Source organism: Prionailurus viverrinus, chromosome B1 (assembly GCF_022837055.1).
Source record: "Prionailurus viverrinus isolate Anna chromosome B1, UM_Priviv_1.0, whole genome shotgun sequence".
Classification (NCBI taxonomy): domain Eukaryota; kingdom Metazoa; phylum Chordata; class Mammalia; order Carnivora; family Felidae; genus Prionailurus; species Prionailurus viverrinus.
This window is the reverse complement of record NC_062564.1, coordinates 84494531-84512158: the sequence shown is the minus strand read 5'-3', so window position 1 is coordinate 84512158 and position 17628 is coordinate 84494531. Positions and strand designations below refer to the sequence as shown.

At 37.2% G+C, this 17628-nt stretch overlaps 1 protein-coding gene across 3 annotated transcripts in view; it reads right to left on the bottom strand.

The window, feature by feature from the left end:
• Positions 1 to 17628, bottom strand: part of INPP4B (inositol polyphosphate-4-phosphatase type II B) — a 403509-nt gene that overhangs the window by 203965 nt on the left and 181916 nt on the right. For all 3 annotated transcript variants that reach the window (XM_047855552.1, XM_047855554.1, XM_047855553.1), the window contains 2 exons: positions 15771 to 15882; positions 6441 to 6513 (listed from right to left, as the gene is read on the bottom strand). In XM_047855552.1, coding sequence (XP_047711508.1) covers positions 6441 to 6513; positions 15771 to 15882 — 185 coding nt within the window. The remainder of the gene's footprint in view (positions 1 to 6440; positions 6514 to 15770; positions 15883 to 17628) is intronic.

Below are 17628 nucleotides of genomic sequence, written 5' to 3'. Positions count from 1 at the left end.
AAAATGGAATAGAAAATAGGATATTTTCTATCTCGAACAAAGTGCTGCTTCTCTAGTCTAGTCAAACCCATAAGCTCTTGGCCCTCCATCTTCAATCTAAGGCCAAGAATAAGAAAAACTATTATAGATGTCAGACTAGGACATAAAGATAATATTTGTGGGCATTTAGTCTCCAGTTGGTGATAAATTGGTAAATTTAGTGTATACAATTTGGGTTTTAGTTTTTAGGTGATCAGAAAATGATTTGCTTCATTCTCTCTAGTTTGCATGATTTTCTCTGTTCATTCTAGTTCAGTCATAAAGTAAAAGATACAACCAGGAGAGGTAGACGGTGGCTCATATTTCATTCTGAGCAACCTGAAATGACCTATAGTCCTCTGAACTCAAGCTGTTTCTCACCAATTTCCTTCTGTTCAAGGCATTCCTTGCACCTCAAAGGAACACCTCTCTTTTCTGGCTATACGCAACCTTCCTATAAACTCAGCTGAGCTAGAACCTCCTCTGGGAAGCCTTCCTTGGCCTCCACCTCATCCTTCCCTACAGGTTTCTCTCCTTTGTACTTCGTATCCCCAGCTCTGTCATGGTATTTACCAGTTGTGCTGCAATTGTCTACTTACTGTTCCAGGTCACCCATTAGAGTGTGAACTTTGTGAAGGCTAGGACAGTGCTGTTTTGTTCTTGTCCTCATTTTATCTCCTGCACCTAGCACAGTGCCCAGTAAAAATAAACATTCCACAGAAATAAGCTTAAACCTTTCAACTCATGTTTCCCGTCACTACTTTCCCCAGGAGAACAGTTAGAGCACCAACAACTGTGTGAAGAGAGAGGGAAAAATGCAAGAGTGAAGAATACAATTGAAAACCTCACTTCAAGGGAGCACGGGCATCAGAATGAAGGATGAAAAAAAAACATGATTGAGAGAAAGGTATCCTCACATTTGTCCACAAAATGTTGGCTTTTTAACTCTATCATCTTCTTGCCTTCATTTTTCTTCTAGTTTACCTAGGTGGGGAGTGTAGGAGGTAATGGACTGATACCAGGAAGACAGCTGAAGCATTTAAAGGTGTCTAAGACATGATTTCATTGATTATTAGATCATGAAATTCACTCTTCCATTGAAGCTACTTAACATCCTAAATATATTAGTACACAGTAATGAAAACATATGGTAATTCCCAAAGAGCAAAGTTAATGGACTCTGTCCCGTTTGTTAAAACAGCAGAGGGCAAAGAAATCTGGTGAGTATAAAAGATCAAAGGCCAGTATTAGAAGTCAAAATTGCCCCAAATTTTACATATTAGAGAGTTACAAATACAAGGACAAAATCTATTTAAACTAGTGTGGGTAAAATACAACAGAGATATCTTTGTTTATATAAAATGATGTCATCTAAAGTCTGACAAGGTAGTAGATTTCACAGCTCATAAATAAACAGAAAAAAATAAAGGGGGAAACTGGGGATTTGCCTTTTGGTTGGAATTCATCAGGACTCAAAATGAGTATAAAGGGACATATTTTTGACAATCTCTTAAAATAATGTGAGTCATGCATTGCTTTGGGTGGGAGTGTTAGTGAGGAGAACATTACCCCAATATTTGGCTCATGTGGTATTGTGAGAGGCAGATAAATTCTATGGTGTCATATGAGGCAGAAAACATTTTTTAACGTAATCTCTACACTCAACGTGGGGCTCAAACTCATGACCCCAAGATTAAGAGTCACATGCTGTATGGACTGGAGGCAGAAAACACTTAAAAATGAGAATTTGGCAGTAATTTTTAAGGAAAGTGATAAATTCTTTGATTTAAAAGCTAAATAATTAAATTTAAACATCCTTCTCATGGAGAGAATAACAATGTCATTTTCTGTTACATGAAGCATAAATTGAGATGATAAGATACACTGGCTATCAGCCATCTGACAAGCATTTATTGAGTTTCTATTGTGTTCTGGCCCTGGAGATACAGAAATAAATAAGCAATGCTCTTTTTTCTTAAATAGCATATAATCTAGCATCTTCTGCAAAGTGGTGGATGGCTTAACCCCAATTTGAGAAAAAGAATAAAAGATACAGTGGCCTATTTTGAGAAAAAGCGTGATTCATCTGTGAAGCAAGAAATGCAAAACACCAATAAATTCTCTGAATAGGAAGGCAACTGCATGGATTTAGGATGGAGAGATGGCCGGTCTCCTCATTTTTGTTTAGATTCCACCTTACACAGTCACGGAAATCACAGCTGTCAGATACCCCCTCTATGAATATGAAGGACAGTATACACGTTAATCTACAGCATGAAAGTGGCCTTTAAAGAATATAAAGGATAATTTCATGACTCAAGAAGTATGGAATTCAACCAAGGAAGATGCTGTATCAGATCTAATGCTTGCTGACAGGGGAAAACTCACTCAAAATGTGAAGAAAATAGGAAACCTTGTGACAGGGCCCATTAGTTCCTCAGATTTGGCATAGTAACAGAAGGGTCTATGGGCTGACGTGCATTATACTTTTACAAGGAGAGCTGGAAGAATTGGGAATATAGAGAGAATTATCTTTCTGACAGAATTTTAAAAAGGTATTATTTTTGGTCAGGCTTATTAAATATAAATGACTTCTGAGAAAGACAACTGTGACAATGACAAAAAATTAGTATGTGACTCCATATGAAACTGATTAAAACAAATGCATTTATGAAATAAATAGCTGAATTATGCTATATTGACTTCACACATGTGAGAGCCAGAAAAGGAAGTCAAAGACTGTCCTGGTTAATGTGATCATTTGAAAAGCACTGATGTGGGGCGCCTGGGTGGCTCAGTCGGTTAAGCAGCCGACTTCGGCTCAGGTCATGATCTCACGGTCTGTGAGTTCGAGCCCCGCGTCGGGCTCTGTGCTGACAGCTCAGAGCCTGAAGCCTGTTTCAGATTCTGTGTCTCCCTCTCTCTGACCCTCCCCTGTTCATGCTCTGGCTCTCCCTGTCTCAAAAATAAATAAAACGTTAAAAAAAAAAAAAAGAAAAAAGAAATGCACTGATGTGCGAAGAGGCTGACCCATGTATCTGGGTCTCGGTGCTGGTGGGCAAATCTAGGCTTTGATACCAGTCCTTCCGACAGCCTGTCCAGTGCTCTTATATTAATACCACAAGAGCTATTTGGTATTGTTCGGCTGCAGAGAAGTCCCTCAGTTGATGTGACTTAGCAGGACACGTGACAGACCCAACTGCACTTCTCTGTCTGTTCCCCACCCTACCCCCGCCAACAACAAGCAGTTTTAAGCTTTCTTACTACCATTTTGCTTCAATGAATAAGCAAATAACCAAATGAATAAGCAAATAACTGTTTTAACAAATTTATGTTATGACCTACAGAATTAGAGAGTCAAACTAAATAAGAACTTCACATTTCTAATACTTACTGTGTCTTCTAGTGTGTCTTGTTTCAGAGAATGTAAATGCAGCTGCTGAAAGGACTGTTTTCCCATAAAGCTAAGGTACTTACAGAACTTTCTTAAGGAATTGTAAATTCTGCCCCCACCCCCTCCTTTCTCTCCTTCTGCCCTCCATTCCCCAGACTCCCAACATACACATTCACCTTGCAAGGCAAGCAAGGCATGAAAAAGGTGAGAACTCAGGGGTAAGAGCTTTTTTTCTTGTTAGTCTTACAATAGATGAGTGAATTTCCTGAATTATAAATTAAACCTCTAGAGATATAAATAGAATAGTGAAGAGCTGCTATGAGATATGACATTCTCTTCCATTCACTCAATAAGTACTTCATAACTCACTTGAGGCTGGCAAGTTCCACATAATACATTAATACAAAGACTTGAAAAAAAATGTCAGTAGCTCTCTTTGCCTACAGATTAAAAAAAATACCACATGGGAATATAATAGATTAATTCCAAAGTTGCTGAGTTTACATAGAAAAATAAATAGAACAATAGACAAAGGTACACACAAGCCAAAGTCATACATATTCTATACCTGTATGATGAACTTTTGTATTTTAAGCAGAAACATTTCACATAGAGAACCTAGTTGCATTTAAATACTTTTTAAAAACCTAGCTTTTGTAACATTTGATTCCCATTTAGTTTTATCTTTCCCTAATGTAAGAAGGCTCAAAGAAAATATTTGTGGTAAATATCCTAGGTTCTGAGTGTTCCTCTGGATCGCATGGACTAAGGATATTGAGAAATATCATTAGAGGAACACCTGGGTGGCTCAGTCAGTTAAGCGTCCAACTCTTGACTTTGGTTCAGGTCATGATCTCATGGTCTGTGAGTTTAAGCCCTGCATCAGGCTCTGTGCTGACAGCATGGAGCCTGCTTGGGATTCTCGCTCTCCCTTTCTCTCTGCCCCTCCTCTGCTCAACCTCTTTCTCTCTCTCTCAAAATAAATAAACATTAAAAAAAAGAAAAGAAATATCATCAGAACTAAGTGGAGTATCACCACCCAAACTGTCACCTCCATAAAAGGAGAAAGGCAGTAATCAATCATCTTTCACTCCACTAAGTATATTTAAATTATGGAAAGCAGCTGCCTCCATCAGTTCCATGTCAGTTGCCTTTGTCGTATAACAATTGATGCATTAGGAATAGTATCCTAGTAATCTGGAATAGTTAGTATGCCTCTAAGACTCATGCCTTACAGATTTTATGGCACAGGTATATGGAGGTACAGGTTTATTTTTCACTGTGTTCCTTCTGTCTCTTCTTCCTTAGGTAATATATTTTCTTACTTAGAAAGCCATTTTTCTCTTTCTCCTTGAAATGCATATTAAGCCAATCAGTATTTTAAAATGGCATTTCTTTCTCTGTGCATAAAAAACTATAAGGTTCACATGAGTGAATTACTAAAAAGTTATAATTATCATGTAGATGATTGTGGTGATAACCTGATTCATCCAAACTGTATTTAACATGTACTTAATATGTACTTAATATGTCCCACACTCAATTTTATTTCTCAAAATTGACATTTACTTAATATGTCCCACACTCAATTTTATTTCTCAAAATTGACATTTGCTAAATTAAATAGATTATGTGGTTACATTAAAATAAAGGATTAAAAGTTTGGTCAATTTTCAGGTGGAAAATAAATGTGAGGAGGACGCTTTGAGGATATATTAGATACTTTAAGCAGCCTGAAAACTTATGAGGTACTTTTAACATACATGGCTGATCTAGCTGTCTGGGTAGACTCTTCACTGCTCATTGCACATCCCTCTCAATATTACATCCTAAATGAAATGAACAACAATATCGTTTGCTCATAGGCTAAGAAGTTGCTCCTCTTCTTTGGTATAATCAATCCCTCATTCCATGCAAGTATAATTACTGATTTTTTGTTATTGTTCCATTTTATTTTGAGTTCTCTGTAAGTATAAACAGAGTCAAAAGGGTTGCCTTCCCTTTCTCCATTCCCTATTAGTAGAGGCTTCTGCCAACGAAAGGTTGCTAATAGTTTAGCAGTTATATATTAGTAAGCTTTGAAATTCGGTATCATTCACTAAGCTGATTATTATGCTATCTAAGTCATTGGTTAAATGTACGACATGAGAGGGCTAGAAAAATATTAAGGCTTATTCTATTGTTACACCAACTTGTCAACTAATGGCTTTTTGCTAATAGCATGGCCTACTAATTAAGAGCAAAGGCCTTGGGATCAAAACTGGATTTAAATTCTGGACCTGTCATCTGCCAGGTAGGTGACCTTGACCGATTTCCTCATCTGTAAAATGAGGATTATGACAGTGCCATTTTCATAGCACAGGTCAGAAGGCAAGACATATGAGGCATTTAGCCTGCTGCTTGTCACTATAATAGTCATTGTTTACTATTATTAATGGTAACATAATTTACATTAACATAAAAATATTAGTTCCATAATTTACTATATATATTATCACAATTTTAACTGGTCCTATAAGTCTCAGTTTTATTCACAAGGTTATCATTTAACACATGGTTTAGTGTCTTGTTGAAATTCAAATATATTACTGTAAGTAACACATTAAATACATATATACCCCAGGAATGTACAAATGTGTATATGAATTTTTCCTACTTAACCCATATATGTACTGTTTTAACAACTTTGTTTTGAACTCTATAATTAGAAAGTCAAACTAAATAAGAGCTTCATATTTCTAATGCTTATTGTCTTCTAATGTGTCTTGTTTCAGATAATACCAAATCCAAAGCTAAAAGGAATTTGCTTTGCCATATAGCCACAGTGTTTTTATATCTTTCTTATGGAATTGTCAAGTCTATCCTTCCTCCACAGATGATGGTTACTTCTCATGATTACCAATTCATTTACTAAGTGTTCACAAATGATTCTGTGAGAATGCTGCCCACGTTCAGTATTGAGTTCACGGGAAATTAAAATTTACGTTTATATGAAACTAATATCAGTTTCCAAAACTGAGGTACATACCTGCATTCAAAAAAGGTAAGTTATCTTTTCCGTTCACACTTTCTGGGGCTGTACATTCACACACCAGTGCACACTAGGAAAGAATAAAAGAAAAAAACACATATTTGAAAATAACGAAATCAAGAAATGAAATGCTTCCATTTTGTTTGCAAAACATGAGGCTATGCACATGGTTTCAAAAACTTTTGAACAAGACACTTTTGTAAAACTATTTTCAGCTTTATCTTTACTATGAGGCCTGTTTAACTTGTGCCTATTTACATGTATATTTAGATTATGATTGAATCACATAATTATAGGCTACATCTTGGTTCTATTGGAAACTACTTAGGAAAGAAAGTAAAAAGTGGAAAAGGATCGTCCCCAACATGCCAGAAATCTGCTTTGAGTACAGCAAATCACATTTGACAACCAGAATGGTTTCATATTTCTGTCACCTGGGATAGTTTTGGATCAATAAAAAGCAAATTATTTTCTAGATTTTAAAGGACAGCTTTAAATAAGGACAGCTTTAAATAAGGACAGCTTTAAATAAAAGATAAAATATGATGAAGCATCAAGTGACATAAGGCGAAAGGAGATTTTCATCTCTGGCAAAACAATGTAAACACTTGTTCATAAAGTATGAGGAAAAATCATAAATAAATTGATCTCTGATTTATATGTTGCTGATTTATAAACAAGTAATTTGTAAATAAGCTGATCCAGAGATCATGGGTCTATTAATCTATGATTAGTAGGTTAAGCTCCTGAGCTTTTACAGAACCAACACTGCTCTGGACAGAGAAGAAACACAGAAGAGCACGTTGCCGTGAGTGAAGCATGCATGGGCAACGATATCCCAGACAATGTAGCATTAAGTGAGGGGACCCCCCTTCAGCTTTCTATGAAACTGGAATTAACAGAGGAAGCAACTCTTCTGGCCCCATGATGTTGATAAGAGACCTATCATCACACAGACTGACACCAGCATCACTGGCATCTGTTTCTTCAAATGAGTTCCCTTCTATCGCTAGCCAAAAAAAAAGGGGGGTGGTAGTTTGAGGAAAGAGGAAAGTGAATTTTTAGAGCAAATATATCACACAGAAACAAATAAATGCAAACAAAAACAAAGGAAAACTCAGAAACCAGAACTTCTTTGGTGAGTTCTGAGGGAAGCAGGCTTTGCTCAAGAGACTCCAAGGGCTCAAGAGAACCTAGGAGGGTATATCAAGATTGCTTGGGCTATTTCCTGTCTGTTTCCCTCCACCATTCCTTCTCCAGGCACTGGTCCTCTTGGAGAATCATGGCCACTGAGGTCACTGCTAATGATGGAACGTATATGTCTGTCAAACATTTCTAGAAGAAAGACAAATAACTTAAAAGATTTATTTAAATGTTATGTTTATATTTGTATAATCCACTACTTATTCCCCCATCATAACATTCATCACATACTCAGGAAATGTCTTGATGGGGAAAAATGTGATCTCATAATTTCTTTGGTGCTTCTATTGAGGGCTAGTTCACTGAAAGAATGAATAACTGCAAACAGCTCTTAAAATTTGATGTTCTCTAAATCATTTTCCTGACCAAACCAGAACTCAAAGGTGATCCTTTCTTTTAATCCATAGTTATTTAGGAAATGCACTTCCCAAATCACTAGAGCAATGTGCAATGATGCTTGAACATACTTAAAATTCTTTATTTCTCTTACTTCCAATATTTCTTCTACTCTTTGCAGCCTATATAGGGCTGTTAAAATAATCTTTCATAAACATTATATTCATCATATCAGTGCTTTGCTTGAAAATGTATAATGGTTATTTACTATCCAATCAAATCCAATATCCCATACTCGTATTCAAATTCTTTCATGATTTGTCCATGATATCCTTCCACATAATAACTAGGTAAATAGCTATTAGCCATCCCCCTTTCCAAAAAAGGATTATCATCTACAATATAATTTATAGGAATGGTTTGGATTAAACTCTTTTAGTAAAGAAGTCCATAATTCATAGGGATCAGGCTATTATCTTGAGAAGCTGCTTCTCTACATGGAGAGAGCTGTGCCTCTTCATAATCAAAACCAACTTTCTGTTTCCTAACAGAAGGCCTATATTATTTTACCAAATGGATACAGACATATAACTTTCATACATCTGCATCTTCCATCTACACTGGAAGGCAGGTACTTAGGATAATTTTAACCTCATAACATTCTTATTTTGCAACTTTTATTGTATTGTAAAGCTTTACTATTCAGAATGCTCTCAAAATTTAAATCCTGGGAACATAACAGGAAATATCCAACAAGTATTTACTAAATTGATAAATATTTTTATATTTGGACTCAGTAATTATTTTCTTCAATTGTTTCCTGAGTGTACTATCTGTGCCATTATTTAAGTTGTGAGTTTTTGAAGCCAAGAACCACATTTCTTATTTCCCCAGGCCATTTTATTTAGTATTTTACAGCTGACCCTAGAATCATTTTTCCACTGTGCTAGGTATTACAGAGAATGCAAAGATTAAAATGATGTGGACTCTGTGCTTAAGGAGGCTCCAGCTATGTATACTGTTTATTGCTATCATTATGATGGATATTTGCAGTGTTATGCACTTACACGGTAGGTGCTCTCAATGTAATGACTTCATATTTGTGATTCTGAGCAGGAATAACAAACACCACATGCCTTTTGTACCACTATAGCACCATAAGTCTAGTGATTTTGATGAGCGCTTTTAAAAATGTCATATACTGGTAAGTATAGCCAAGAAGAAGAAACATAAGATATATACAATTCTTGGAGCTTAATGATTTTGAATATCAACTAACAAACCAATTTGCCATGCATTGGGCTAGAAAGTTAACCAAACTGTAAGGACAATGATCATGAAAGATGCAAAGACCAGACTTTTGGCTAAGCACTTTCACATTTGTTAGTTTGTTTATTCCTTAAATCATGGTTGTCTAAGTTTGGTCTGGAATCTCCTGGAGTGCCTGATAACTTTGTCTTTGCATCCTCTGCAGCATCTAGCACAGGGGGAAGACAAAGTCATTTTCATTATAACACTAAAAACACTATTTGTCTACCTCTCTCTTTCTCTTATAAGCATATTGTGGAATTTTCTAGAGGCCCTATTACATAATCATTTGACAGCTAATGGTATGTGGGCTTGTGTACTCTTCTGTTTTAAACATTTCTTGTTTGAATTTCTAATATGATAAATGTAGATATAAGTCAGCAAAATCTCTAATACAGTAACTATCAACAGATAAAATCCACATAAATTCAAATTTTAAGAGTGTGTAATACCATTCAGATACTATAATTACTTGCAAACAATAATTCTGGCTTGGATGTCTCACAAGAATTCTAGACTCAAACCTCCAACTGCCTTCATATATTTACACTTGGATGTCTAAGAGGAATTTCAAAGTTAACATCTCAAAATCTCTGGTGCTCCTGCACCTGCTCCTCTCACTTTTCCTTATCACTAAAAATGGTAATTCTGTTCTTTTGACTTTCCTTTGTACCTACAGTCTGGCCACATTTCACTTTCTCTATCAATACCACCCTGATTCAACCCACTTCATTTGTACCTTGCATCTTTGCAACCAACAGGCTCCATTCTTCTGCCCTTCCTTCTTTTCAGGCCATACTCAACACAAATAATCATAACATTTTGCACATATATTCAAAAATCCTCAACTGTATTTGTATCTAGTTCAGAGTCTAATGGCCTATAAGGGAGCATACAGTCTGTCTCCCCTGCCTGTGGACCTCATCCTCAACTCCTATCACTCTCCTCTTCAACCCCCAATTCCAGTCACACTGGCCTCCTCACTGGTCTTTTAATATCACAGGCACACTGCCACCTCAGGGCTTTTGCTCTTGCTGTTCACTCTAACTAGAATTCTTGTTCCTCTCAGATATCCACATCTTGTTCCCTCATTTCCTGCATGTTTCAGATATCATATTAACAGTGAGTTTATCCATGATCATCCAAAATAAAATGGCCACAGCCAACATTCCCTAGTCCTTGTACCCTTATTTTTTTATAGCGTATAGTACCATCTGATCAACACTATATGACTTGTTTATTTTGTGATTGTTCACTTCCCTGGAAGGCAGCATCTGTGTCTATTTGTCTCATTGCTGAATATCCAGAACCTAGTAGAATGCCTAGGACATAGAAGGCAGTATTTTTTGATAAATGAATGATGACTATTATATGTCTGCAAATATCTTATAAGGTAAGTTAAGTCAGTTATATTATTCTCAATTGTATATTTGGAAAAAATAAAGGGATGGAGCCTTTTGAGATGGTTCTTAGCTATCCAAGGAGTCTACATTTTCCCTGACCGTGGCTAATGAATATCTTGTTAAAACACCACTTCAAAATATGGGGGGGAAATAGCCTGAGGAGAGCAGCAAGTCACCAAAATATGAGTCAGACGAAGCTCATAGTAAAAAGAAGATGTATTATTACTCCACTTGTATCATCTCTGTCACTGTCATAAGTAAGGCTTTTCTCTCCTTTCGTAGAAATCACCACTACTTCGATCATTTGTAGTATGCCACATTCAAATATAATACAGATGTTACACAAAAGGGGGAGACAAGGCAGGAGGTGATCTCAGCCCCAGCAAAGCCCCACTGGAGGATGCCTGTTAACAATTCTGTCCTGACAAGAAGCCAAGGCCCCTGGGAGGGTGGGCAGGGCAAAGAGGAGGGCTATGGAAGTCTCACTTGATTCTATTGGCTGTTACTTACATGGGGTTTTCTCATCTATTACCTGATTTGATGCTTTTGGTTCCTCATTCTCCTTTCCCTAGTAGCATATTTTTTCCTTGACTATTTAATTCAAAGGTTGTTCTTGAAAAGTTTCTTCCTCTTTCCTTCATAATTCTATACTCTTTACTGCATTCTCACTCCAGTCTTTATTTATGGACTGATCAGTTTGTACACAGCATTCTATATAGACAAAGATTATCACTTCTAGGGAGACAATTTTGGATTTTATTTCTTCAAGGTAAAAATGACTTCATTTACTTATTCACTCACTTTCCCTGTGCCAGGCTCTGTTCTAGGTACTAGGGTAAAGGAAAGAACACAATAGACAAAAGTCTTTCTCTCATGAAGTTTAATTCTAATGAGGGAAATAGACAATAGATGAGACAAAATATATATGACACTGGACGGTGGTAAGTACAAGGGACAAAAAATAATGCAGACAAAGGAGATAGAAAGTTTCAGGTAGGCATGGAAATTTTGGATATAGGGCAGAGAAGGCAGAATGAGAAGGTGACATTTTGAAAAAAAAAAAAAACAGAAGGAAATGAGGGAATGAAGTATATAGTTACCTGGGGAAAAAAACTACAAAGGTAGACTGAAAACCAAGGTGAAGGACCTGAGTTGGAAAGGTCATTCATTACCTGGAACGTGTAATGAACAGCCAAGAAGCTAATGAGGCTGGATCAAAGTAAGCAAGGAAGAGAAGTAGAGGATGAGGTGAACCATCACACTGAGAGGGCCAACACACTGAAAGAATTTAGGTTTACACTTTCAGGGAGTTGAGAAGCCATTGGAGGAATGACATGTTTTGTGCTACATTTTAATAAGTGTTCTGCTAAGAATAGACTATGATGATGGGGGTGTCAGGGAGGAGGAAGAAGGGACATTTAAGAGACTACTGTAAAAATGTCTGTAACAGACAATGTTGTAAGAGTGAAGGACTCACAAGTCACTCGTTTCTGGATTTATTTAAAAGTCAAAGTCAAAGCGACTGGGTGGTTCAGTCAGTTAAGTGTCCGACTCTTGGTTTCAGTTCAGGTCATGATCTCATGGTTCGTGAATTCAAGCCCCATGTCAGGCTCTGTGCTGACAGTGTGGAGCATGCTTGGGATTCTCTCTCTCCCTTTCTCTCGGCCTCTACTCTGCTCATGCTCTCTCTCTTTCCCTCTCTCTCAAAAATAAATAAACCTTAAAAAAGGTAATAAACTTATAAATGTAAAAACATAACTTAAAAAAAAAGTCAGAGTCAACAGAATTTACTAACAGGATTTGAGTATGAGAGGAAGAAATGAGTCAAAGATGACTCCAAAAATTAAAAAAAAATAATTTGAATACCTAAGGCAATATTCCACTTGCTATATGAGCTTTGTAAAATGTTGTTACTACTTCTTTTGTGAAATTTTCCTTCTTTAGCTATGAGATTTTAACACTTTGCCTTCTATTACTATGCATGTACATAAAAAATAAAAGTTTGAAACCAGTGTGATACGGTGAATGCCCTTCTGAATGATCTTTGCTTAATGAGAACTGTAAAGTAATAATATGATTTGAGGCAACAAGTAAGTTAATGGCAGAAGACAGAGTCTGGATTTTCATTTATACTGTATTTCATGCTCTGGAGGTTATATGAGATTAAAGATTCAAATGTAGTTTTATGTCAGGGATATTGTTATGAACTGGATTGTTCCCCAAAATTCATTATGTTGAAGCCCAACACCCAATGGGGCTGTATTTGGAGACGGCCTTTATAGAGGTAATTAAAGTTAGGTAAGATGATAAGGGTGGGGGCTCTAATCCTATAGGGCTGGTGTCCTTATAAGATGAGACACCAGAGCTCGCTGCCTCTGTGTACATGTGCCAAGGAAAGGCCATGTGAGGACACAGCAAGAAGTCTGTAAGCCTGGAAGAGAGCTCTCACCAAGAACTAAGTCATCTGGCACATTGACCTGGGACTTCCTAGCCTCCAGAGCTGTGATAAAATAAATTTTTGTTGTTTAAGCGGTTCAGTGTGTAGTATTTTATTATGGAAGCCCATGCTGATAAAACAGGTGTTAATCTTTTATCTATTTCAATATACATGAGAGATAACCTGTGTCACTCACCCACAAAATTCTGGTCCTGCTAGTTTTACTTCATTCTCCACCATTCACACAAAGTAAGGAGGGGGATGTTGTTTTAGAGATAACGTCTATTTCAGTTACTTTGTCTTTTCACATGTTTTAGTCATTCAGGACTTAAGTCACCATTCGTGGACTGTGTTAATACACTTCATACAGATTTGGATTTAGCATATTTGCAAAAAGAGTCCCTGCATTTGCATTTCTTTTTTTTTTTTTTTTTTTTTTTTAATTTTTTTTTTCAAAGTTTATTTATTTTTGGGACAGAGAGAGAGCATGAACGGGGGAGGGGCAGAGAGAGGGAGACACAGAATCGGAAACAGGCTCCAGGCTCTGAGCCATCAGCCCAGAGCCTGACGCGGGGCTCAAACTCGCAGACCGCGAGATCGTGACCTGGCTGAAGTCGGACGCTTAACCGACTGCGCCACCCAGGCGCCCCTGCATTTGCATTTCTAACAAACATCCCAGAAAATTCTGATCATGCTTTGTAAGCCACTGAGATAAAGTTATTTCCACGTAATTCTTCTAAATGTCATACCTAGTGGACATTACTACATGTTTTTCACTGAACCATGAGTATTCTGAAGGATTGCCAACAACATTTATAGTAACTTTATTAAAAATGCATGAAAGGTCAATGTTTACTAAGAACCCAGACAGGACAGAACTAATGCCAACAATGATTAGCACATTTATCATTTTAGTCAACTTACGACTTGTACATGGTGCGTGCTGACACTGCCACCTCCTATTTCCAGAACAGTGCAGTTAAGTCTTTTCAAGTTCACATTACTAAATCAGAAACATTATGTGGGGCTTTGGGGAGGTGTATTCCTGGGTACCTAGTTCTCCGTTTATGAGAAGAGTATGATTCAATTTGTACTACCTCATAATAGCAACCCAGGAAAGGAGTCAGGGGGTGGGCAAGCTTTGAGAAAACTAGAGAGGTAGCTAATAATCTATTAATCTATTAATCTAATAATCTAATAATAATCTATTATTAGCTTGGAGCAGGCAAAGTAGTACTCCTTTGAAACAGGAAGTGTTTCTGCTACTGGTCTCCTGGCATACTGCCACAGGACAAGGCACAATTATCTGCCTTTTTCTGTTCTCAGTCTCCCACTTGGCCTCCAAATCTTTCCTCCTTAATCTTGATACAAGCGTTCATGTGGTAGTGACTAACACAAGTTTTATATAGAACTCTAAAGGAAACAAGGATTGAATGAAGGGACCCCATAATTGGGGTCCCAGGTGCACACATCCTAAGAGCCACTACTGGGGTTCTGAACACACAGATCTTAAGAGAATCTGCTGCAAAACTCACAACGGCCCTCACATTGTCAGGCAAATGGATTCGAACTTTGAGCCTCCTTGGAATATTTTCATGATTTTTGATATTTTTTGAGGGAGAGTAGGGGAACAGAGAAGCACAAGGCTTGCTGCAGCAGGTAAGACCCAAGCTCATTCTAGGGCAAGAATAATATTCTTTTGAGGGGCAGTCTTGCGTTTCTTTTATAAAATTAATAATTCGTTATATTAGATAAACACCATTTCCCATGTAGATGTTTCCTCAGCATCCAAAATCAAATATGCCCCTAGATAAGGGACACTAAGCCAGAAAGTAAGTCACTATAGGTCTTATCATTAGAGAATGCTTATTTATGAAAAGGTAGGAATTATAGTGTATATACAAAGTCTTTCCTGAAAAAAAGGCAGTTTGTAAGTCTATCCACTGTGTCTCAATAAAGTAGGCAATTGCATTCCTAAGACAGGAATTTAAGTTAATTCTTATATTAAATTTCTCTTTCTTAGATAAAAGAAAGCAAAAATCCTGGACACCTATTGATATCCACTGGGGACCTTTATCCTCACCTTCAAGGAAGCTGCTTCACCTCTAGCTGCCATTGCCCCTCCTCCAAAGCTGCCCCTTCCATTTTATGCTATTTCTACTTCTCTCTCTGCAATTTCATCAGGCACAACATTATCAAATCTGCTCTCCTTCACATAAAGATGAAATCTAAATTCAACTCGCGTCTCTTTCTAAAGAGGGTTTTGAGAGTAGAGAAGTGGTTACTTTTGGCAATAGCCCTCCCAGAATCTCCTGTGCATTTTGCTTAGGGTTAATTAGGGCAGAATGCAACAGTGATCAATATTTTTGTTCCAACTGAGAGGAGGCAGTGTCAACACAGGAGCCAGGGCGAAGAAGAAGGTGTTTCTGAACGGCGCATGGCTTTGCATAGTTCCATGCAAACAGACACTTTGGTTCAGTGGATGAAACATACTTCTGGCAATCCCATTCCAGAGTTGACTTCTCATTTTGCCTTTAAATAATGAGATTTCATACTGCACAGACGTGTTGATAATTCAGGCATCTGGCAAAATTGATCATTTCTAATTTAATTTGTGCATTATGCTGACTGAGACCCTACCTTTTGTCCCTGCACATCTGTCGTGATGTGGTCGGCTTCCCCATCCTCAATCTCCCCCATCTTCACGACACTGACTTCTATGGTGCCAACAACTTTGCCACCATCTGAAGTTCTGCAACCAAAAATAAATGAAATGGAAAGGTAAGAATCTTCTCTCTCCTTAAAATTATGCCAAACATGTTTGTTTCTGAAAACCACAAATAGTGCTATTTACCTTCATTGGTCTTAATTAAACAAATCTGCATAAAAAACATCAAAACAAGTTAATAGTGTTGGTATTATTTTTAATTTTAAAAAAGAGTTAACCACAAACTTAAGAGGTAAGTATATGGAGTGTCAAAAGCTACCTCATGAAGGGGACACCTCCTCCTGGCTCTTAGGAGTAGACACAAAAATCATGGATTGGTGTCCTGCTTGGCAACACCACATCCCCCACAACAGCAGAAACCATGGCTCCTCTATGCCAACTGCATGGAATGTTGTACAAATCTGTTATAGAGATTACAGCTGAATAAAATAGAAGAGAGTATAAGCATCCTTATATTCCTCTCTGATTGGACCACTGGCCACAAAATCTGATTCTGTGCCTTCTCCCTCACATAATTTTTCTTTTAAAAAATTATTTTTAATGTTTATTTATTTTTGAGAGAGAAACAGAGACAGACATAGTGTGAGTGGATGAGGGGCAGAGAGAGAGGGAGACACAGAATCCCAAGCAGGCTCCAGGCTCTGAGCTGTCAGCACAGAGCCAGACGTGGGGCTAGAACCCACGGACTGTGAGATCATGACCTGAGCCGAAGTCGGACACTTAACCGACTGAGCCACCCAGGAGCCCTTCATTTTTCTAAGAGACGAGGTAAAGGAGATTCTCTTCCAGTAAGCTGAAGAAATTTAAGGTACATGCAGAACAGAAATTAACGTTAGAGATAATTTAGTGCAACCTATAACTTAATCAAATAAAGAATCAGAGACTCAGAAAGATGAAAAGTCTTATCTAAGGTAACAAAATGGCGGGGTGCATGTGTGGCTCAGTCAGTTAAGTGCCAGACTTCAGCTCAGGTCATGATCTCACAGTTTGTGGGTTTGAGCCCCGTGTCCGCCTCTGTGCTGACAGCTCAGAGCCTGGAGCCTGATTGGGATTCTGTGTCTCCCTCTCTCTCTGCCCTTCTCCAGCTCATACTCTGTCTCTTTCTCTCTCAAAAATAAATAAACATTAAGGTAACAAAATGGCAAAACGAGAAATCCAGGTTTCTAGCTCCTTCAAGTCTGTTGGTCACTGAAAAACGTCTCTATTTAATGATGATGATAATTTTGTTAAAGATTTTTGCCATCATTAATGTCTTCAGTGAATTTTCTGATTAACAATATTGAAAGATAAAAATAAAATTAATAACCACCATCCTTTAAGGTTCTCTAATTTCTTTTCCAGGACAAGAAAAGACATAGAATAAATAGTGCCATCATACCATTGGAACAGTGTGACACATAATGATATTTTCCCCTTGAATCTTATTTTGAAAATAGGTAGCAAGCCACCTCCTAGGCATGCCATTTTGCTATAACTTCTTTCTAGGTCTAACTGACTAACAGAAATGCAATGCTTCATATTCTTCCATCATGTTTTTTTCTGAAATTTGTTTTTATCTTTAACTAGGATACAAATAGTGTATTTCTTTCAACCAATTCCTTCTAAGTGTCATGATATTATTACTAAAGAAGTCAGAAAAGAGGATTAGGAACATTTTTATAAAGTAGTTTAGCAAAATGCTAACTAAAATAATGAATGTGTTAGGTGAAAATGAAACCCAATTATGTTACTAGATCATGGTAGGTATTTCTCAAAAAACAAAAATAATAA